The sequence below is a fragment of the Prinia subflava genome, chromosome 5, assembly GCF_021018805.1.
Source record: "Prinia subflava isolate CZ2003 ecotype Zambia chromosome 5, Cam_Psub_1.2, whole genome shotgun sequence".
NCBI lineage: Eukaryota > Metazoa > Chordata > Aves > Passeriformes > Cisticolidae > Prinia > Prinia subflava.
Window position 1 is genome coordinate 34,469,344 of NC_086251.1, and position 25,165 is coordinate 34,494,508.

Consider the following 25,165-nt stretch of genomic DNA (forward strand, 5'->3'; position numbering starts at 1 on the left):
GATTCTGACAGTAGAAGGCATTCTCTTTCCAGGATGATGTACTGAAAAGTGTATTCCTTACTGTCAGAATGGTAGTATGATGCCAAACAAGCTGTCTACTACTCAAAATTGGATATATTTTAACCATTATCAACCTAAGGTACCAACATCCAGTAAAAAAACCCAGAACTACAACAAAGGTCTTTCCATTTAATTCTTACAGTCACAGAATGGCCTGGGTTGGAGGGGACCTTAAAGATCATCCAGTTCCTATTGCCACTGTCAAGGACACCTGGCACGAGACCAGGTTGCTCAGAGCTCCAAGATGTTCCTAAACACCTCCAGAGACAGGGCATCAGCCATCTCTCTGGGTAACCTGTTCCAGTGCCTCTCCACTCTCCCAGTAAAGATTTTTTTCTTAATATCTACCCTAAATCTACTCTCTTTCAGTGTGAAGTCATTTTCCTTCATCCTATCCCTACATGCTCTCGTAAAAAATCCCTCTCCAGATTTCTTGTAGGCTCTCAGGTACTGGAAGGCTGCAATTAGGGCATTCCAAAGCATTCTCTTCTTCAGGCTGAACAGACCCAGTTCTCTCAGACCTTCCTCACAAGGAGAGGTACATCATCAGTTACCTTACTGTTCTCTTTTCCCCATACTAATTTGCTTAAGTTTCTCATAGTCAGCAGTGAGTATTAATAATTTCTTTCTCATCTTCTCAATTTAGGAAACAGAGAAGGAAAAAAATCCAACAATATGTCCATGTAGGTATATACACCTTATTAAAAAAATCTTTTACTTTAGACTGAATTTCATATTGCTGATTGAAAAAAGCAAAATGTTTTTCCAGTCTTTTCACAACACGGCACACGTAGGTCATGCTTGTGTAACACCATCAACATTTGTGGCATTTGATTACCAGTCAAGAGACATAGGTATTATGCACTTACTACACTTTAAATCCATCTATCCATCCATTAGACAATAGTCTGTGAAAAACACAGGTATAAGATTCAAGGAACTAAATTTGCTCGGCACTTCCCCTGCCAAATATTAGGTACCACAAACAACAACCATGAATAAGAATGATATTACTTATTATAAACAAAATGTATGTTAAAAATCACAAAGAAGAAGACTGCTCTGATTTTGGAAAATAACAAAAAGGGCAATATAATGCTCAAATTAGTGTATCAAGTCCGAATCAGGTTTTCAAAGAGTACTTACTTAATAAGGCAAACTCTTCAACAGGAGGAAAACTTCCTGCATTTGTTTTCTCTAAACAAATATTCTTTTAATCAGTATAACTCGATGGAATTTCTATAAGCAGCTTCAGACACTTTCTGTAGTTAAATCTGTATTTTATTTGCATGTTACTTATCTGTTGCTGTATGTTAAGTCACTCCCAAACACATTTCCACTTTCTGTGAAGAAATAATTTGTATAATCATTGTATTACATAATCTACTAAAGCTGGTGTGTCATCTATTTTTTTTCTACTTAAACTCTTTCCTAAAATAATTTTACCCATATGGTCTGCCAAATAAGGGTATTATTGAAAAAGTCACTTTTCTCTGCTTTTAGATGCTGGCAGTTAAAGAAAGCTTCTAATATAATCAAGACTTAAACAGCAAGATTGCTTATTTTTGTGCACCCCATCAGCCCAAATATCCAGGAAAAGCAAGAGGTTTCCTACTCTAAAAATGCATGCTGCATGCATTTGTGCATTCAAATTAGTGCATGGTGAAGTACATGATTTAGAATCTTACATCAAATGGTACAGAACACGAAGATCAATTGTAGTATCAGAAAGGTTGCAGCAAAATTAGACCAGAATGACTACTGATATGCAAAGACTGCTGTTACTAAGTGAGATTAGTATTAAAGATTCATTGCTTGCTCCATGGCCCATGCATCCAAGCAGAAAACCTATCTATCCCTACAGGGTATATACAGGTTCTGTTTCTACTTCAAATCTACACAGTACTGAGTGGGAAACAAACACAAAAGCTGTAAAAGTTTACGTGCCTATCTTCTTTAAATTTACTTTTTGTATGTATTCATGTGTTTTCTATCAACTCCAGTGATCACTTTGAAACATTTTACAGCATTATACTAGACCAAGTTTCCCACATCTTCTACAAAGCAGTACTAATAGAAGGCTATTTAACAGTGGCTCAACTTTTTATGGCCTGTGGATTGTTCTCTTTCCATGCAAAATGGGCAATGATCTACTGCTAAATGAGCTATGTATTAAAAAACAAAAATTGTGCATATCATATGTAAGTCACACATATAATTAACACTAACAGCTCTGCAAAACAAAGAGTTTGACACAAGGAAGCACTAGATGGATTGTGTGATCAAACACTTCCTTTTCCCCCTCAGAGTCTCATGGATAACCAGTCATGAAATGTATAACCTTAAAGTTTAAATACAGCAAACTTCTTATTGTTCTGAAGGCTTCTACATGACATACAGTCAAGTGCTCTTGAGGGCTTTACATTACAGGAGGCATTACATCTTTCAAGGTGAGAACATCAGATTTTACAGATGATACTTAAACACTAAATGTTTAATCTCAGCATCTCCAGAAACTAGTTCATTTGACATATCCAAAATCTGTTTCTCCAAACTTCTCTATATAGCACTTTTAATAATCTATGAACAGCAGCTTTATCTTCCTTTGGAGCCATTAGTGCTCTGTACTGCAGTGAAAGATTCACATTACATTTCCAAACTTCATCACCTCCCAAAAATGCCTATTAGTGATGAACTATAAAAGCATCTTGATTAGATGATTGTTTCTGTATCACCCACCACATAACTCCGGGAGAGGCAAGGGGGCTACTCTTCTATGGAGGCACTTGGATCTTGGGTATGTCATCACCTTAGGCAGAAATTCAGTCTTAAGCTAAATGATGCAATCCTCTTGGGAAAACAGCAGTTCCTCCTCTACATCTCACACTCATGATTACTTTGCAGAGCCAAACAGATCCAGTTCCATTTCAGCTTTTGTGTCTTAGTATTTTAGGAAGCAGCTAGCATTTCTATAGCATTCAAAAAACAGCTACTCACGAACCCACTGAACACAGTTTAAAGCCATCACTGAGTCCATGACAGCTTGACAGTAATATGGCAGTCACTGTAACTCTGAGAAACCCTTTGGCAGCCGGGAAAACCATCCTCACTAGCTGCTCATTATGGTGCTTAAAAAATTAAAGCACTTCAGCAGCCACTGAGTGGGAGTTATCTTGCAAGCATGTAAAAAGTATTTTCTAAAAAAATGAAAAAATGTGGAAGCAACTACTTACACCTAGACGCATTCCCTCTCTGACAAATCATTTAGGTATTTTTCTAAGATCTTACATAATCATTATCTATCTTAATAAAAAACAATATTTAAGTTATGCTTCAATTTTAAGTGGGTTTGTTTGTTTGTTTGCTTTGCCTTTTTAAAAATTGTAACACTATTCCTTCAAACTAAGAAACTGTCGCAGTGTGGACAAATACATTTATTTGGAACCCATCAATAAATGATAGGTTCATATTGCATTTCTGTGTGTCAAAGATGGAAATAAGATTTCTACTTTTTCAGAAATATACAGTTATCAGTGAAGTAAGAAAATGTGTGAGAAATCAGCTACAGCAATTTATGATGGAAGACATTGTGAGATTTGGTGACTTTTTTGTATCCTTGTCCAGCTACTACTCAATCCTGCAATGTTGGACATTTTTATTCGGAGGACAAAGCACAAGTAACTTGTAGAAATGTCCCAGAAGTTTGAGAAAGAAATATTACATTCCTTCAAATGACAAAGTACAAAGGCTCTAAGAAAACACATTAAGAAATCTATGAGGACTGGCCCTCATTTGCTATTCTCACCTATGTAACTCCAAAGCAAAAGGCAAGAAAAGATGATCTATCTCTATTCCTCCAACATAAGAAGCTCCTCTGTCACTAAGAAAACCTTACAATTGTTTTGCCTCAATTTCAAAATCTTACTCTCCGTTTTCTTCCCAAAGCAAGGAAATGAAGACTAGGCAGGGGAAAGGACATTAATAACATATCCCCCTAACCCTAATGATAGCAAAAGTTTGTTTTACTCTGTTGTGCAAGGCTATGAGATAGTTCAAGCTACTACTGTTCAGGTCATATAGCCCACAAAGTATGGTCCTGGCAAGGAGCTTCCAGATTTTCTTACAATAACTTTCCAACAATGAGAAAACTGAAGCTGAGAATTAAGATGGAGCAAATGGGTGCATTCTGACATTTAGGTAGTGAGGAATAAGATCCAGATACATGAAACTGTCTCAGTATACCATGTGAATTTTAGGAAAACTATTTCTAGTCTGCTTTACTTGTGAGCTTTGCTACCTGTCAATTCCAGCTTTGAGTGTGAGCACCAAAAGTTGTAGTGTTTCATGTTTCCTCAGAACAGTTTCAACTAATACTGATTTAATGAGAAGTCTGAATTAATTCTAGAACTTTGAGGCTTCCCACTGTGATTGTCCAACTCTTACGTCCTGCACACCTGCCACTCTTCTTAGACCTCAGCTATCAATAATACAAAGGGATGCTCTGAGAAGACTGTGGTAAAAACCTCAGATTTATGTTGCTACTTCCAGGATTACTTTTTTTTTTAGGTACAGAGAAAAGAAAGGATGTTTGTAGCAAAAGACAGCTAGCTTCAGTGAAAATAAACAAAGCCAGCTAAAACTGGGGCAGGTTTAAATTCCTATTGCTGGTCAAGTCTTGCCAGGTGTCAAATGTTCGTAAGTTGAGGCCTGACTTCTCAGAATGCCATCTCCTGTTTTTGCCCATATTTCCTCTTCCCTTCATTTGACAGTGCTGCTTTCTCACCATCTGGGATGTAAGGAGCTGAAAGCAGGGCCAAGCAGCAAAATCCCACCTTCTCCACTTGCCAAATAGGACATGAGGATGTAAGTGGCCCTAAATACATAGCAGTGTAACCAAACATTAATTCCTTCTGTTTCTTTAGGCACAGCACAATGTTTTGACATCAAATTGGAAAAAAGAGAAGCTTTCAGATACCAAAGAGGCAAACTACTCCTAAGTCTAAACACATACTGGTTTTCCCACAGCCCTTCCCAATAGTTCAGATAACAATATGCATCATCTGTCTGCTTAAATCAGCTCTACTGCATCACTGCCCATAGCAAGTTGCCAGCCTCACGCTTCAGGATAAAAATGTATGAAATGCCTCTCTTAATTAATGTATACTCATACATTGTTCTAAATGTAGTTTTATGTAATAAATTTTCTTTCTACATGCAAGTTACCTTTATTTGTTGAATAGTAAAAGAAAAAAATCAAATATTAAAAAAATTAGTTAACCTGGAAATTCAGGTTAAGACATGTGCTGTATCTTCCCAAGATAAAGGGCTAGACAAAAGAGTGTTCTGGTGACTTTAAATTTTTTATATATATATATATATATTGCTTTGAGTTGCAATGAAAAAATACATTTTTTTTGTTCATGCGTATGACACCATCAAGTGTTACAAGGCTGAAGTGAGAGCCTGTTTGCTTTCCAACATGACTGTATTAACAAAAAACTGCTGCTTAGGGGCAGTATGCCTTGCCTTTCATTTCCCCTAGTGATATTCACTTTTCACAGAACAATGTAAATATTTGTCCTTAAAACCAGGTTTTATGACTATTCAAACAGTTGAAGCTCCCATCCATATCCATTACAGAAGACTCCTTTTTCATTTCTATCAAAATTTTAAAGCTATAAATGCAGTAATTTTTCAGTTTTAAATTAATAACTTGCTTAAATTATTCTTCAAATACTACAGCAATATAGTTTAAGTACTGATATCAAGGTAACTTCTTTTCGTAGTGGCAGTTATATATACAAATGTAGGCAACAATGGCAAGAATGGCAGACTTCATTTTGTCACCAGAGAGAAAGCTTCTGCTTAACTGCAAATATCTGGAAAGGAACCTTATTAAACACATTTTCACTTCCAAAATGATGACTGAACTTCCAGGTTTTGTTTGAATTGCCTTTTACTACTTTATATTGCAAAGCAGCCAAGTTTTAAACTTTTCCCACCTCCTTTTTCCTGCGCACAGTCAGCTGCATTTAAGGACTCAAGATACCTCTAGTCAAAACCAGCAGATTCACTGTGTGTATGTTTTTAGTTAAAACCTAGTTGAGATGACAGGACGGAGCTCAGATAGATCTACCAAAGCAGGGTTACTGCAGGGAAAGTTAATAGATATTCCAGCCATGTCCCACAGAAGAGTGATGAATTTCTCGCCACCCAGACATCAAAATCTTCATCAGGGACCTCTCAATTAGAACAGAGCTCCTGCTGATCCTGACCTGGAGCATTTTATATTAGTAGTTCACCTTGTCCTGGTATGACAGAACTTCATCTCCTTATTGGAGATATTTGACGATTGAGAATTTCACTTCACTCTATATGTCTGGATCATTTATACCTTCAATCTCTTTTGCTCTCTTTTGCTTAGAAGTAAGGCAGCATCCTACACAGACTTTGCTGAAGAGGATACTTTAAAACACTTAGTAAGCATTTATGCACACTGCAGAAAATCTCACTTCAATTTAGCTTAGAAACCAAGGCTCAGGATACAGACCATAGTGAATATGTGTGTGGGTTGTCTTTTTATCACATTCTGGTCACTTCAGCACCTGAAACTGTGAGGAACCAATTAAAATCAATACCACAAAAGTACTTGTGAACTTAAGAGGAATTTGGCGTAATTCCCGTACAAGTTAACAGATGTGCATCTGCAGCAGTGAGTACACTAGGAATTACCTCACCAGCCTGAAAACAATGTTTGAACTTCACAGCAAGTGTCCTGAGAGGCAGGAAGAGGCTCTGGAAAATTAAAGCCTGAATTTGTTACTCAGTAACTCATACAAAGAGCATGGTATTTAACAAATGGTGCTCCATTTCTAAGCTTGCTTAGACAACTTGAGAGGCTTCAGGTTCTGAAACAAACTAGCCACTGACTTCCAAGATCCTAAATTCTAAGGGAATTCTGTTGTAACACTGTAGAGGGTTTACTGGAGCTTTTAAAGTTACTTAGAAAACTGTAGGGTTTTTTTTTGATTTTGCACTGAATCAATGACCCAAAATACAGCAGATGAGACCGCTTACTAAAAAAATACTTCAAATAAGCAGATGCAAGAAAGGACTATAATAGCCATTCAAGACAAAATCCCCAGTTTTTGCCATACACTAGACTAAGTCAGAACAGCAGTGGGCAAATTATTCCATACACTTACAACTCAGACTGATGGAGAGAATTCTAGAGAACCCTTCACAAACACATGGCGTATGAAAACATCTAAATTTCAATACAAGAAACTAAAAACATTTGTCAGACTTCATCCACTTAAGGCTATGAAGAAATTGAAACACACACATACACACATTCCCAAACCAATAAACACCCCAGAAACATGGCAGTGGGGAGGTACTAAGGGTACAGCTGAAATGCAATATGAAGCCAAAAGAGAAAACAAATTTCACTTTGGAAACATTTTAAAGTTTCATTTTGGCTTCCCAGTCAATAGTGAAATGTTATTTAACAAGTGTGTGTAAACTGAACTAATTTTGTCCATCATTTGCAAATGGAACAATAGAAGCTACTACTACAGATGTACATTCCAATTTCGCTCTACCAAGTACCAATTATCAAAAAAACCCAATCCAAAACAAAAAACTGCCACGAAGCCAGAAATAAACCCATGTCTGTTAAAAGCACTACGGCTTGTCTTTTTGTTTTGAAGTACATGAACAATAGGATTTCATCTGCCCTTGTAAATAAGTAGGAATTATTTGAAAGTGTGTGTTTTGCCTGACTGGATTGGACCAATCTCCTACCAGAAAACAGCCAGTAAAGTATAAATGACTTGACAGTACACAAAGGATAAGGTAAAGGAAACTTACACCGAGGGAAGAATACTTCTTTTAAAGCAGTATCCATAGTGTTCCTAGACAGAGTACACTAATAACAGCCCTTGAAAGGGGAAAAACCAATTAATTTCTTTTGCAGATTTTGTGTATTAGTAATACATTTATATTTATAGCCAAATTAAAAACAGGTGGAAGGAAAAAAGAAGTGTTGTTCCTCAGATCCGGATTTCTCCTACATTTGAAAGGTTAAGACTAAAGATATTCTGAAGCAGATCAATGCGACGATTTTAAAGACTATGAAAGGAGAGAAAAATGCCCAAGGAACAGGTATGAAACATATAGAAAGTTGGGATCAGAAAAATCTATAGCCTCAAATATTTGAAGCAGTTTCACTTTCTAGGACACTCAGCAGTTTGAAGTTGAGGCCCCAGACATGCCCCCCTAGCCTCCAGCCATGCTGTGCACGTTGGTACAAGATCTATAATGGATGGAGCTGCTGCTGTCTTAGTGGGCAGCTCCACAGAGAACATCAGTAGTACTGCAGTCAAATTTAAAAAAAGCTCTTCCATCTATTAGGAGAAGAAAAAGACAGTGTTAAAATAGTGCAAACAAGCCCTAAACCATATCATCATCTGAAGGACAGATAATTCTCCCAACTAGGAGAAATATAGTACAATCACTTTAAAGAGGGGAGGGGTAAAATTAAAAGGAAAAGGCCCTAAAAACAGTAAGTCTGGATATGAAGAAATGCTGAAAAACTGCCAACAATCTGAACATAGAGAGAACTGATACTACAAGCAGCACTGTAACACCTTGAAGGTTTGTTCCTACTCTTGTCACTAAGTATTTATTGCAAAATGCAACGAGAGGGATGTATTTTACAGTGGATGAACTGCTCATTACGTCTCCCTGTACTCAACCTTCCTAAATGATTGTCAGCTTTCCTGTAGTACAAACTGAGATGCAGAACACCACAGGATAAGGCAAATTTGGTACCTGGCAAGACTGTTAAAATGTGAAAAAACTCACAAAAAATACCGGCAGGTTTTCTAAAACTATTTATTTGAATTTATGAACTCTAAACACAAGCAGATCTAAAGACATGCACAACCTGAAAAATGAAATCCGATGTTGCAGCTTTTTTGTCTCATGACATTTTATCATCTTGTGACTGACTTTTTTCAGACCTTTGCAGTGCATTGGAGGTAAGAGAGTGGAAAACATATACCATGCTACTTATTTTACCAGAAACTCTGGAAACACACTTGGTATGGAAAATGCATTTTATTTCTTCCAGTCAGATACTAGAAGGTTCAAACAAGACCAGATGAAAATAATTATTCTGGTTTGTTTAAAATAGAAGACCCTAAAAAAGGCTACTTCTTGTACCTACCATAACCTGTTGAGAAGGGTCAGCATACTTGCTGCCTGAATCATGAGAAAATGGGTAATTTGTGTTCACCTTCATACATCTGTTGCCACACTTAACCTAAAGCAGAACACATCAGGTGCTCCCATTTTACAGCAGGATACAGAAACACACCAAATAAAACCATATCCATTCAATAGCTCCGGAATTAACATGTACCATCCACCACTGAAAAGCAAAGTAATGTTCAAATACCAACTTCAGTAAGTAAGACTTGGCTGTGGAATTTCCTCACAAGGAAAATTACTCTGGAAAGTTATAATCAAATGCAATTTCTCTCACAGTATAATATTGTTCCATCTTGCCATGCTACATTGCTAAATTTTGGAGAAGATATCCAACTAATTTATGATTGAGCAGAAATACTTCTGGCAATATTTATCAGGAGCAAGCATAAAACCAAGTTAGGTTTGGTTTTTGTTTTTTTTTGATAGAACCTTTCATCTCTCACTAGATGTCTCACACTTAACAGCATCCTAGTTCTTACGTATGGTACTTATTCAAAGCAAAGTCAATTCAGAACCAACAGAGCTATCCAAACTCAATCTTCAGGAAAAAAATGTCCATTGGTGTATGTGATAGTCTTAGAAAGCACCCAGCTTGTTGACAGAGATTTAATCTGAATCTAATATTCTGCTCTTTCTGCAGAAACATTTTTGCTGCTTGTACCAATTACATCATGAAACGTTAAAGAAGCCTGTACACAGCACTCAGATTACCAAAACATTCCTGATTTCATGACAGACTGGAATTACTTTGCCAAAATAAGCCAGAGTTCTTTCATAGCTGCCTGCTCATTTATACAACTCAGAATCACAGAACTGAATCTGACCTCTCAAGGTCACCTAGTCAAACCCCTGCTCACAGTGGGGCAAACATTATCATTCAGTGAGGTTGCTTAATTACAAAAGACAGTAAACCAAATGAAGAACTTCACTTTCCTATGGTGATTTTTTTTCTCTCCTCTCCAGACTTGACAGCCAGCCTTCCACCCCAAGCAGTGGATTATTCCAGCCCAGGTGCAGGATTTCACACTTGTCTTGGCCAAACACCAGGAAGATCTTTCCTGTTGCCCCATTCCCAGATCTAGAGCCACCCTATTAAAAGTCCCACCTCCCTCCCCTCCAATTTGGTATCACCTGCAAACCTGAGGGACACAGCACATTCTGTTATCCTAGTGATGGAAAAGGACACGAACTAGGACTGGCCCTAGGATCATCTTCCACGCCCACCATGCCAGCAGCAGCCATCCCATTCAGACACTGAATCATTGAGTAGACACAGAACCACACCTCTGAGCCCCGTGGTCCTCTCAGCTCTTCCCCTCACCTCACAGTCCACATCTTCTACACAAATAACCCCATGTGTCTGCAAGGATAGTGAAAGCTGTACTACACTGCATTATGACTCTATTCCCATGTAAATGAGTGATATTAGATCTACTTGGGTATTCATAAATTCCTTTATGAGCATCAATTTACTGCTGGAATGTAAAACAGTGAGCTGTAGATATTCTTTTAGTGTCAGTTTTACACAATACATAATTCTTACCCTCACCAATATTTTACTTTAACATTACTTAATTATTGAAAGTTCAGGGTCTAACACTTAAAATCAGACTAATTCTGTAAGGCCAAACATAGTGTTTAAGGGCCTAGCACTGAGCAGATTTGCAAATTAAATTTGATTTGCAGTTTTCGATTTAAGTAATTTTTCCATAATAAGTATTTCAATTTCAATTTTCAATTTAAGTAATTTTTCCATAAGCTTATAGTGAGAGCTTGAATGGACTATAAAAATACATAGAAATTACATACTACTCAGAAATAATTCTGTTATTCAATTTAACTGCCTCTTACTTGGTAAGAGCATTTTCTTCTGATCAAATTCTATATTCTTAATATTTATGTCAGTCATTTTTACTGTGCTGATCTCTCTGTAAAAAACTGAAAGCACTTTAAGGTAGGGAAGTACAGAAAAAAAATCACAGTATTTCTACTAGACTATACATTTTTTTTCTTTCCTCCATTCTAAATTAAACTTATATAAAGAAACAGATGAATCTTCAAACACCAGGACTAACAATTGGATTTTTAACATATACAAAAAAATTGCTATTTTTCTAGTATGAAATTTATTACTATGCAATTTACATGCATTTTTGTATTTGCAATTGCCTTTGTAAACAGGGGGTTTTGCCAGTTGGTTATGACTTCTTGGGAGTATTTTTCTTATTCTCTGCTTTATATACCTATAATAAAGAAAATTCCTTTTCTGAAAGAAAAGCTCCTCTGTCTCTTCTGATGTTATGTACAGTAGAGTTGCTTGATTTTTCTGTCCTCTAATTAACAATATTATTATAATCTATTATACTAAGCCTCATAGCTTGTAAATTTGCTGCTAATAGCTTCTTCCCACTGTATAGTTACAGCCAACAATCTGTGATTGTTGGCTTGTCTGCTGCCTAGTCCATGAAGGCTGTCCTGTAATTAACCTGTTTGAGTCATCCATAAATACTCATTGCTAAAACCAGACAAATGGTGCAGCAAAGAAGAAAATCTGTCATCTTGACAGTAAATTGCTTAGTTTAAATGTATCAATGTGCTTTTCAAGGGTTTGGAACTACATTAAAATTTGCTGTTTAAGATACCAACAGAATGGCTTTAACTTGAGCTACAGTAGTGGCAACAACACCTCCACAGGTTTTCCTTAAGCTTTTATTCTTTGTGAAATGAAATTCTTTCAAAGCTTGCCAAAAGCCTTGAATGTATAAAACCTTTACATGAGACCAGCAGCCAGGCATGTTCTCCTCAAAAGACAATAACTGGCCTTTCCAAAATAAGAAAGTCCAACATAAAATTTGATTATAAAAATTTTAATGAAAATGTAGTTGCATTACTTAAATTATTAATAGCTGCAGACAAAAAAATGTAACTGTGTGCTGAGTAATACATTTGCAAAGCAAATCAGTGTCACTGCAACACATGCACTCATATTCAGCTTTGGCAATTCAGAAAGTAAATTCTGAACACTGATCAGAAGTTACATCAAAGCACTTCTCCTAAGGTATTTCATGAACTATTTCTTCTTATTCTACATGAATTAAGGATGTATTTTAGAAGATACTTAAGAGATTTTAGCACATTCTATGCCTCTTTGCTGTCGTCTTTATACTAGAGCAAGTGTACAAATGTATGAAGTTAATTACTGCCCCAGATTTTTATATTCTTCCAACCGTCTAAAAAAAGACTTTCCAATGACACCATCCTAAAGTAAATTGACACTACTTTCTTCACCTCCTATTAGTAATGCTATGTATTTTCATTGCAGATTAGTAATTTCCTGGTAAATCATTTAATGATACAGAAGTTAAGTCAATGTAAGAAAAAGTTTACTGCCTAACATCCTTTGAAATTACATTTTCCATGTGATCAAACAATGAACTAAGAACTAAAGTTGTAACATTCAGAATGTAACTTACATGTACTGACTTCTGAGCTTAAAAGCATTAAGAAAGAAAAAGGGATACTTATAGATCAACTACACACCTAGCTACTTTTTAACTTAACATTCAAAAATCATAGGATGAGAGCTGACCAACAAAAACGGGTCAAAATTTCCTGAAGAAAATAACTTTTCTTTAAAATTGCAGGTTTTGTCAATTAGGTTAAGCTTCAACAACTTAGTCCAGTGATTTACATTACAAAATTGATCCCTCAAAAATATTCATTTTAGTGAATAACGCTTTAATAATTCCACAGAAAAAATATAACAGTGTTGACTCAGATTTAAAAAAATTAAATACCGTGAAATTGCAAGTTTCTGGTGTATTACTATCAATATATTAAAACCAAAACTGACTTAACTAAAGATACTCTATTTTACTGAGAACTTTACCATTTACTGAAGAGAGACACCTCTCCACAGACTGATTTATTATGCCATCTGTCCAGCTGGTCGACAGGCTGCCAAGAGGTATAAGTCCCAGTCCAACCCTAATTTACACACATGGCATTTATATTCACTCACCAACTGATGCAATTAATACCAATCCTTCTAGGACTGTCTCTGCTGAGGACTTATGATCAGCTGTTATAAGTTTAAGAAGCAAAAGAACAACTAAGTTCAGCCAAAGCAAGAAGAGTAACTTCAGTGTCGTTAGAAGTTTCCAGTGGAAGTTAAGATTTATTAAGAATCCTCAAATTTATAAAAAAAATAAGTCCCGGAGAACAGTGTAACAGGACAGTTAGTAAATAAATGTAAGCATTATAAGCAATCTATTTCTCATTTTTATTGCCTAAATGCCACTTGAAGAGTTGAACCAGGACTAACTTTAGAAAATAGTGACTTATGTAAAAGCCAAAGAATGGCTATTTCTAGTAAACAAGTTTTAGACTGTTCTCCTCTGCCCCTTACCCAAAACATCTCGATTTCGATGAGTTTGATTTTTTTTTTCAATTTGCCCAGGATATATACTTTTGAAATTATTCCTTAAAATTAGAAAAAATGTGTATTTTGTCTTGAAACACATCCTTGTCTATATTTTAAGTATAACACCCTTTTACAATCATTGTCAATAGAGAGAATTTAACACTGAATTATCTGTGCTTCCTTTGCCCTCTGCTCCTCTCCTCCTTTTGCCATGATTAAAGGACTGTACAGCCATAATAAGAGGTCTCTTTTCTTCATGCAACTCTAAGACCACTCCCATCTACGTAAGAAAACAACCCTTTTAACCAATATTCTTGTATAATACCTTTTTCTCATGCAGAGACAACTTTTCAAGAGTGACTATTCTAGCCTGGAAGCTAGCTGTACTGCTGAATCTTTAATGAACAAGGCATTATTGGTACCACAGCAACACATCCATAAAGCTCCACTTAAAAAGTTCAAGCTTAGAAGCAAAACCAGAAATACTAAACCAAATAAATTAATAAAAAAGTTTGTAAAGACTGTGCTATCATCAATTTTAAAAGGTATCATTGACCATTTCAACAAAATATATTATCCAATACTACAAAGGGAAGAAATATAAAATGGAGAGAAGATTAAATAATTGTCTGACAAAGATGGACTAAACAGGGCTAAAGGAAAATGCTGAGCAGTGAAAAGAACACTGTAAAAGTCTAAAGAATACTGGTATGAGCAAGTGAAAGTCTCACTGCAAATCAAAGGTTATTTACTTTACAGTTTCAGGAAGTGGGGCTGGAAGATGCAGGACTGCAGCCCATCTATCACTGTTTCTCAATGCTTGGAGCCACACATTTGTATTACACACCACTACTGTCTGCACAGCTCAGACTTGTAACACTGCCCTTTCCTATCAGAGCACTGCGACAACAGCATGACAGTCTTCTTAAGTCAAGATAAAAAGAGAACAGACAAGGAGCTTTGTCACAATCTATTTTCTCCTAATGGTTCTCTTCCGCACCATTTCCCAGCCAGCCAGGCTCAGACATCAGGAGATAACTGGATCAGAGCTTCATGTCTCTGCCCAGTGTTTCAGGAGAAAACAGCTCCAGGCCACTGTCTTATACACATGGCTTAAGGCTAGTATTTTTTGTTTGTATAAACCAAGGACAATTTCATCCATGCAGTGTCAAACTGTGTCCTGCTTCACTAATAAATAACTGCCTTGATTTGTTCAGCCTGGAAGAACTCACTACATTGCATTAAGATCTGTTTTATTATTAACATTTATATTTTGTGGTTGGCTCTCTCAATGCTAGGAATCAATTTTTTGTACAAATAAGCTCTAAACAGTGAATCACTTCAATGTTTTGTTTCTTTCACATAAGTACACATCTTAAGGAGACACAGGTAACTCAAAGCAAGCCAAATGTAGTGCCTTTATAGCCATTTTCTCTGTCCTCTACCCACCAAGAAAATACAGTGCACTTCCAGATGTTTTCCTTCTAGAAAACTCATAGTATTTATGAATTCCTTAGAAACTAAAAAATTAAATGGAATGGTTGCTAGAGAACTTCTGTTAGAGAGGGGGAAAAGCATTAACTATTTTTCTGTAGGAGCAATTAAAAAAAAATATATATATACATATATATATTACAAATTAGTCCCTGCAAAAAAAAACCTATTCAACAAACCTTTATTTTGCTTTCTTTTGCATACTAGAACCTTACTGAATAAATCAATTTCAGATTAGAATTATAAATTGGAAACAGAATTGAAATTTTAAAAATGCTTAAAACAAAAATGCAAAAATCTGTGTATTTAAAAAAACACACAGGGTTTGCTTCACACTTAAAGACTTGCTTTCACAGCTTTGAAGAATTTACAATAAGAGCATATTGTCAACAGCTATCATAATTTCTGCAGGTCTGACCTTGTTTCCCAGCGAAGGTTGGAAAATCAGCTGGATATTTCCAAATCCCAAGACTGTAGCAATAAAGCTATCATGTCATGTAAGTTGCTCGGGAGTGAAATTTAAGAGAAATTTCCTAGAAACACAGGTTTTAAAAAATTAACAGTATTCAATAGCTTACTTACCTAAGTATACATTAATAGTAGCAGTTGGACATAACACCTTAAAAAGGAAGGGTGGGGAAGGGAGGAAAAAACCCACAGCCCACCCTACAGGCTAAATCTCCTAGTGAGAAACTTTACATTGTTTCACAAATATTAATTTCCACTACCTTTTCCATCTGGTAGTTATTCCCAGTTAGTGACCCATTCCAAATACAGCCGTTTCAGCTTACATTCACTCAGAACAGCATTCTGCTGCTACGTAAGATGCTTTACTAAAACCAAAGTTATAGTGCTTCACCATGAAATACATAAATAAAAGATCAAGAATAGGACCCCTGACCTTAAGGGTTTTAATTCCCCATTCAATCTTTTCACATGATCATTTGCAAACTCAAAAAATTTAATTAAAATTACATACTGAAATCATTACGCCATTCCTATTTGAGTTTTTCCTTACTTGGCACTTTTTCTGTCACCAGCTTTTCAAGAAGCAACAACTTGTCTTTCAAAATTCAGCTAAGTCTCTGCTCATGAAACAGCAAATGGGACATGAGAATACCTGAAAACCATCGAGACACAGTAATTAGTGCTATCACTTGATTTGCCTAACTACTGCAAGAGCTGTTCACAACGCTTGCTGCAAAATCCCCCGTGGCATCAGCAAGAGATGCTCGCTGAAACCTTCTGTCCCCCCAAGATTGAGAAAACTGAAATGGTTTTCTCTTATATGAACTAAAATCTTAAATCCACAAGATTACCTATGAATCTAAAAAAGGTTTTGTCTGTTAGACACAGCTATGTACAAGCAGTACATTGCAGCATCAGCTGGTTTAACACATCTGCATCCCAGTTCTTGGTTTCCACAGACTGAATCTATCACAGCTATACAGAATATGCTACTTGATACTAAAAGAAATGAGCACTACCCTAGAAAATCTAGATGCTACAGGGACAGGTATTCAAGTACTTAATAATTTGGCACTGTTAGAAGTGCAGGGGTGTGTCCCTATTAGCATGTCAGTACAAAAAATAATGGTAATGAGGCCTTCAAAAGGCTCTTTAGAAGTCAATTTAGCCTTTTCAGAGATTTACTGAATGTGGTATAATTGCAAATACAGAAGAAGTTGAATACGATCCAGAATATAGCTATAGAAACTACTTCATGGAAAGAAAGCAAAGGCATTTGGACGAAAAGCATATAAGGACTAAAATTACACGGGAAGCAAGCAGAGCAGCCTTATCCCATTTGAAGGTTTTCGTCTTAATGTCTTGCTCTCTGTAGTCAAACTCAGCAGCATGATGCACAAGAAATACAGTAATGATGAACAGACTTTTAAAAGAAACATCTCAATAGCTTACAAATGCTCAAGGGTTGTTGGACAATACCATGGGAATAGTAAGGTCTCTAGGTTCTAATTATATTTTAAAGGTACGTCTGCCTCAGCTGTATTTTATGTGCCAAGCTAGCTGGAACATTCTCTGATTAACAGGTACTGAATATGACTAGCAAAAGTATAAGACTACAATCAGGATCAGATTACTTTAAAGCAAATAATTAAACCACATCAATTTTTCTTAGGGAGAGCTGAAATGCATCATCAGCCAAGTGATGTTTCACAGCTACAACACCCCTACGTACCAGGCATTTAGGAAAGGATCTAAAAAAGAGGCAGAAGCATTTCCATACTTCTGTGTTGGTCAAATTATCTAGACATAAGTTATTAATTTCATTTTAAAAAGACCTTGCAGAAAGGTCACTCATGCATCTTTTCACCCATTGGAACACACCCATTAGCATCCTACTTCCATGAAAAAGGGTGCTAGCTGATGTAATACTTCTGCTTTAGAAAGAAGCAGTCCTTTACTGATATTCCACCATAAGATACCCACAAGGATTAGAATGTGACAAGAAAAAGAATTCCATATGTTCTTCCCAACTCACCTAATACTGCCAATCAGATTCAACATTTCCCTTTAGAAAGATAAGTATATATTATACATCTAGTTTTGCATTACATGGCATATTATGTTAATTAACTGCAATGCATATAAAAACAGAGATTTAAGACTATCAACAATGTTGATACTTAGTAAATCTTCGTTCATTGGCAAAGTACAATAATTTGAGGAAATAAATCACATATTTCACATAAACCAGGCAGAAATACATGCTTTAAGTCAGACATCCTCTTTACAATGGGCTAGCCATCTGTGAGGCTTAGGTGACTGAACCAGAACATTTATTGAGGTTGTGAGCTGTTAATTCTGTTGCTGAGAATACTGTGCTGCTTGTGAATGCATCCTTCATGTAATGGACTGTCATGTCACCCAGCTTCCTCTGAGTGTATATCCTAGTATATATAACTGATTCATTAAGGGGTACCTATGGAAATTATTATTTTAGTATAAGGGGGGAGCACATTTGAAGTAAGCAGTAAGGTAACACCACTACTTGGTACTTAGGAAAACACTTGCACAGTACATCAGCCTTGTGAATTTTGTTCTTATTTTGATTATTAACACACAATATTTTTATTTACTTTTAATAAATGGATAACTTGTTTTGATCTCTATAAATTCAAATATAGCTTTGGCCACATGAATGGAATCAATTCGTTCAGGATTTGTACCAGCACCAAACAAGAGTGACGGTGCAGAGGCAGCAGAGGTCATGGTCAGAAGTTTGGTACCTCTTTGGCATAAATCAGGTACTGCTGTCAGGTGCCTCCTCCCACTGCCTTGGCTTTCACTCTGTCCCATGCCATGGCTTTCAGTCACAGGCTGAACTAGACTGCAGAGTGAGCAGGATGAAAAAGAACACAGGAAAAGAAAAAATATTTCTCAGTTGAATCAGTTCCTGACCTGGGTCAGTAATACAACTGCACAAACTGCAGTGCCATCGGAGAGGGAGAGAATGGCAACTGCTCAAAGAGCCACCAAAGAAATAAAAGACATACTGAAGGACTTGCTTTGCAGATTCCTTTCAGACCTGTATTTCTTGTTTTTACTTGGTGTGGTTTTTCTTTCTGCTTTGTTCTGTTTATTTTTTCATTCTGACAAATTCCCCAGTACATTTTTGAGATAATTTTTTATCTTTTATGACTTGGACTATGTCAGTCCCCACTAGGCTGGGTGAGAGCTGACTAAATATGAGTTAAACATCAATTTGGTGGACAGACTTTCTTCTAACCTAATGTCTTGTACGTTCTGGTTCAAGCTGTGGCCTACCTGTTATTTAGTACTTGCTTAAAACTGTTTCAAGAGAGAAAAAGTAAAAACAACCAATACTTAGCAGCTTGAGTGAGAAGCTAGGAAGTTGTCAAAAGTTATACCACAGTAAGTCACTTTCATAAAGAAAACAGACCATACCAGTTTAAAACAGTTTCTCGACCTGTGTTTCCTATAATACTTTTTAAGATACTATATATGACTTGAACTCTATCTTCTGACATTTAATTAATTTAAATATTCTACCAAATGACTTTATCTCAAATTATGACAGCTTAATATACGAGATTAAAAGAAGGGGTCTAAATCTTTCAGCAAACAGTTAAATATGAAGCTCTCATCAAGTAACTCAATTCCTTCATTTTTATATATGCAATTGCAGAATAACTCTTCTTGCCTTGGGACTCCATCCACCTTCTAATTCACCAAACAACGTAGCACAACGTGATACCATTAAAATACACATGAATTTTGTTCATGTTTTACATTTAACCTATTTTACTGTTAGATTAGCCAGACACTTCTCTCCTTAACAAAACCACTGACAATAGAGCACTAAGTACACTTTCCCATGGCAGCACTGCCAATTAGTTGCAACCGTTACAAAAAAAAGACAGCATGAAACAGATAATTAAAATCTTATAACTACCAATACACTAAGCACCACTGGATATATTACTAAATTCACCCAATGTACTCATATTAATGCTGAGGCAAGTTGTCTGGATTATTGCTAGAGATATTGCTGATATTGCTGTAGAGATAGGAATGCAAACACGTGGCTTTATGAAGCTGCTAAAGATCCTGTCTTTCACATATGCCTAAAGGGGTCCACCAGATGCATTTAATTACAAATCAGGGTAAGAAGATAAAGCACTCTAATCTGGAAAATCAAATTAAAACACAAATACATTCATATTTAGTTCACAGAATTTTAGAATGGTTTGGATTGTAACATCATCTAGTTCCATCTCCCTCTGCTATGGGCAGGCTAGATCAGGTTGCCCAAAGTCCCATTCAACCTGGTCTTGAACACTTCCAGGAATGGGGCATCCATGGCTTCTCGGGATACCCAAATCCTAACACACAATACATGAGTATACTTCTAAAAAATTCTACTTAAGTATCTGTGATCCATTGCAGATCAATTTTTTTAACATTATCAAACAAGGCTAGTATTTCAGGATTTTCTTCATAAACCAAGTCAATTGCCAGAAAGCTGAAAATAAAACAAATGTAAGCAAAAGACCTGCCCTGTGTTCAGGTTTCCTCAGACACATCCTTCCTTTTTTCTACCTCAAAGTTTTTCCTACGCGTAAGATTTTAACTTTTAACATTTGCAGGTTTCCCCACAGAATCTGTTGCAGTGGTGAGACTAGGAGTTTCAGCTACATACCAGGATCCTGAGAAACACCAATGTGTGTGCTATCATATGTATTTGTCTAGAAATTCCATGTATAAACGCAAGAATTCTGTTTAAGAATGCCTGGAGTCCTCCTCAATACTACAAAAATCTCACTCAAGTGCTACTTCACTGAGAAAGATAGAGCTATCAGAGTTGCATGTACTTCTCTCAATGAAGCAAATAAATATGGATTCAAAAGCCCATGGCCTGGAATAACATTAGCTAGTTCAAGTACCTGGAGTAGAAACATACTGAGACTTGGCTGAGTTTTTCTGCATCCCTGCTTGTAGATGTTTGAGAAAAATCAGCCATCTCAACATCTACTTCAAGTTCCTGCAATTCCTTGCCCTTCCACATACATAGTTCAGACCAACTTCTGTGTTGAACAGGTCTCAGAAGGGGCTGTATCTTGAGACATTATAAAATATACAGTATTATAAGGCAGTGTTTTGCAGGAGGAGTAGCTCTTCCATTTTTAAGATTTTCCATGAACAAGCAAGAAATCCTTATGTCCTAAGTATTAAGGATAATTAGATTTTTTAATACATTATTTTCAAATCAGAATCTTATACTGTACGTACTATTGTTGCTCTCTGATTAATATTTTTAGGGCTTTCCTTTATCAATATAGTATACTAATCAATTAGCTTAATAGGAATCCCAGACTTTACTAATTCTTTCTTTCCAAGGCCAGCCTTAAATTTAATTTAAGAAACTATACAGCAAATTCATAGTGGATTCTTGGTGTATTAATTATTATGAAATTTAGAACTGAACACAAAATGAAGCACAAGAGTATACAAATTGCATCTTTAATATTCCAGACTGCAGTAGATTTCTCTTGCAATTGTTATTAAACCTATTTTTATTTGTCCTTCTGTAATGAATACATAATGAAAAGGATTCAATAACATAAGCAGCAGCTGCATCTTGAAAGGTTACACAAATGCTACCCACAGAGATCCTACAGAATATGTAATACAAACAAGACACAGCCAAGGCTGATTATCATATGAATGACCCTGTAGAATTAAAAAAACCCCAGCAATGCATAAGCAGAAACCCATTAAATTTTATTACTGCATTGTGACAATGCTAAGCCATAGACTGAAGTTTTGCAGATTACACAAGTGTAATCAATTATCAATCAAATAGCAAGCATTTACTGGTACAATCCAAAAGATGGGGAAGACAACACAGTCATTTGGGAACATTCTCTGCACTTCAGAGCAACAAAACGATCCCAAAGGTGCACATATGAAAAGGGCTAACATGTGACATCACCCTGCATTTTGTTTCAAAGCACACCAAATTCTTTAGAGATGTCCATAAGAAACACCTTTTCCTCCTCAAATATTATGACCCCGTCTAGATTCTAAGCCTTACCAGTACCTGGTTTGCATCTACTGATAAACATCAGCTTAGTACATTAACCTTTTTCTATATGCCTCAGTTTGCTTGCTCAACTCATTACTGTCAACACCCAAAGGAATGCAAGCTCATTTATTACTGCTACTACTTCTACTGTTCACTCTTTTCATATTGTATTATACTGGTGAAGAAACTCCTGCAGATCCTCATGGCATTTGAAATATCCAGAAATAGTATCTTGATGGCTTGCCTAATCCCATTTTGATGTTTTGCAGCCATCATCATTTCCAGTGAATGATTTACACTGGTTAGTCCCTTAATCCAGATTCCATTTCAACACATTGACTACCAAAAGCTAAAGTATCAAATCTATGAACATGTACCCCAGAGGTTTTGAGCTGCACTCACCTGTGATTGATGATTCCATGCTTAAAAAGATGTGGCTGGAGAGAGTTACAGAGCTGCACCCTTACGATGCAGGCTGCACACTGTACTCAGCACACCTTGCACAGTACTGCATCAGTTGTTTCCAACACTTCCAGACATCTGTACTTCCTAAAGATCCTGCTTCCACTTGCTTTAAAAATGAAACTAAGCATTAGCCAACATTTAGGGTAACAAGGAAGTACCACACCTTGTGGAAAGGCAATCCTACAATCAACTACATTATGATTTGAGGGTTCTTGTAACTTATCTTTTCGTACTCACTATTCAGTAAGATAAAACTAAATTCTATACAAATTGCAGCCACATCAGTGTCAAAGAACAAACCTGAAAAGTTAGACAAGAATTCTTAGATTTATACCGGAAACATCAGAAGTGGGCAGTCCTACACCTTTTCTTTACAGTACTAATTACCCCTTATGCTAGTTTATAGTCACTTAGCAACTTGGTGCTAAGTGCCTTTGTTTTAAGAATATTGATAACTAGATTATGAATAACTGGTTCAGTAAAAATAACACCTTAAAATAAAGGATATGTCAGTAAAGTCACTCCTATTCTAGGAAATTTTATGTGTACTATGAGTCAGATTGCTTTGACAGATAAACCACAATAGCCACAAAATAGCTTGACAAAGGTGCACGTGCCTATATTAAGTTTTCAGAATTTTCTGAATATCAATTCCATCCAGTTCCTGAGATGTTTTTAATATGCTCAAAATGAAACAAACCCCATGCTTTAAAAGAAGTTTCTATAGTTAGGAAAACAGTTTTAATATCAATCCTCAAACTGATGCATTCCTGTTATGATTTAAATTAAATTCTCTGCTTCGACAGCACTTGAAAGCCCAAAAATTTTTAATTTCTTCTATATACATGCAGATGTTTGGCAAACTGAGCTATTAACATGTCACTCTATTGGAGATAAAATATTTTATGAGAAAAAATGAAGTCACCATATTAATGAATTTTTTATCTGAATTCTTTCGCAAGAAATGCTGTGAGAAAACTTAAATAGAAGAATTAGGTCTAAAGCTAATTTTAAAACATATGAAGGTGTGTATGTTGAAATCAATTTGTATTCCTCTCTCCCATGTTTCCGTAAGCCAAACCACATGGACAATGTAATAGAGTATTTGTTATATGTGACAGTATTTGTGGAGGACAAAAAAGCTGAAGAGGCTGTAAATTCTCTTTTCATTGAGATTAATAGGCAAAAGAGAATGAAGCATGAACAGTAATGCCAAAAAGCTTTCCTAGAAGGGAGCAGTAATATATTTGAACAGGTGGAAAGGAAGACAGAGTACAACTAGCTATCACAGGAGTTTACAGCTGAATCCCAAACACTTAAAAGAATCCAACACAGTTGTTTCCAGCGCTCCATCCCTACAAATGTGTCCTAATGAACACTCATTGACAGACAAAAATACAGCTCTACAAGGCCTCTGAGCGTCTTACTTTTTTCAAATGGTTTTAAAAGCTAGCTCTGTGGCCAAAAAAAGTCCAACCATTTTTTAGGAATAGTTTCTCTGCCCTTCTGTTATGTGCAGAAGCTTTCTGCACAGAGCTGACAAGCAACTCCTAGGACTGCTTTAATCAATTGTTACACAAATCTACTGAATAACTTTTGATCTCCTATTAGACAATGACTAAGAAAGCATGAAGTTCACAAAACCTGCCAGAAACATCAAACATCCAATTGATATGCAGACAAAGTGTTCAGGGAAAATAAGAAATAGGAATTATGCACTCCAAGTGATTCCTCCTGAACCTGGAATGAAGCCAAGTGATAGCATATCAAATTTTCATGGAAATGGCATAGAGGAAGCCTGGGTTTACAGCTGCAGTAGGATTCTAGAAACAAAAGGAAAAGTAAAGTCAAACAAAAATATGGTCCACAAGGGCAGATGAGGTATTGAAAACTAAGAGCTTGACTGCAAGATGGGAAAGCCAGAAAGACGATTCTTTAAAAAGAGCAGGAAGATAAAAGGGGATAGAATAATCACAAGAGGTTAACAATCAGCAACATTACTAGTGTGTGTAAGGAACAGAAGAAGTTGGTATCAGCAAAGGAGGATTAGTGTTAAGTTTTGTTTCATAGAAGGATAGATTCTTGCGCAGAGCTGGACAGCTGGAGATTGAGTTAAGCAGAAATAGCGCCAAGTGGACAATGGCTTGTTACTAGTGAATATTCGCATTCAGGAAGGAAGTGCGCAAAATTAAAACAAAAATTAACTCGAAGTGAAGCAACTATGTTTAGTGACTGCAACTTCTCCAAGAAGCAATAGCCATGGCTAAATAATACAATTAAGTAATCATAAAGAAAAGGGAATATTTTAGAAGTAGAAGTAACAAACAAAAAGCTTGCCAAAGTAAAACATCCACAAATCAGAAGACTAAAAGAAGTTGTCCACAAATGATTTCTTTTAGAATAGGAGCTACTCACAGAAAGAGGGAATTTCAAACATTTTTCCCATCTTCTAAAGGTGTTACAGATATACAAAAAAGGAAAAAAACATCATGAAACCAAGTGGATTGCCCTAAATTATGCAGGTGTTTTTACAGAGCGAAAAAAAGCAAATGGAAAAAAAAGAAATACTGTTTGAACAGGTCCACATAAAGCAGATGTGAAAACCATATGAAACCCTTTAAAGAAGTGACTGAGCTGAAACAGTAAGAAACCATGGGTTATGGATAAACACAATAGAAAAAGCAGAGCAGTAGATAGTCACAGATACATGTAATTTTTACAGAATTTTCTACACATCATTAAATCTTAAGTCCAGAGCAGTAGTACACCTCTGGTCATTCAAGTCTTTGAGACTGTGCTACCTACCTAAATGAAAGGCTGAAACTATTCTTGACACCATTTCTACTTGTTTAGGTTGCTGCCCTGGATAATTCCAG

The 25,165-nt window shown here is 36.2% G+C and overlaps 1 protein-coding gene across 5 annotated transcripts in view; it reads right to left on the reverse strand.

Annotated features, from left to right (window-relative positions):
* STXBP6 (syntaxin binding protein 6) overlaps positions 1 to 25,165 on the reverse strand; it is a 104,105-nt gene that overhangs the window by 26,367 nt on the left and 52,573 nt on the right. Inside the window, exon 1 of one of the 5 annotated variants that reach the window (XM_063398839.1) lies at positions 18,505 to 18,589. The exons of 3 other annotated variants lie outside the window; for them this stretch is intronic. In XM_063398839.1, the coding sequence (XP_063254909.1) occupies positions 18,505 to 18,574 (70 nt within the window). In that variant the 5' untranslated portion in view covers positions 18,575 to 18,589. Of the gene's footprint in view, positions 1 to 15,671; positions 15,787 to 18,504; positions 18,590 to 25,165 lie in introns of those variants that run through there. One more of the 5 variants, XM_063398841.1, reaches the window with a different exon arrangement.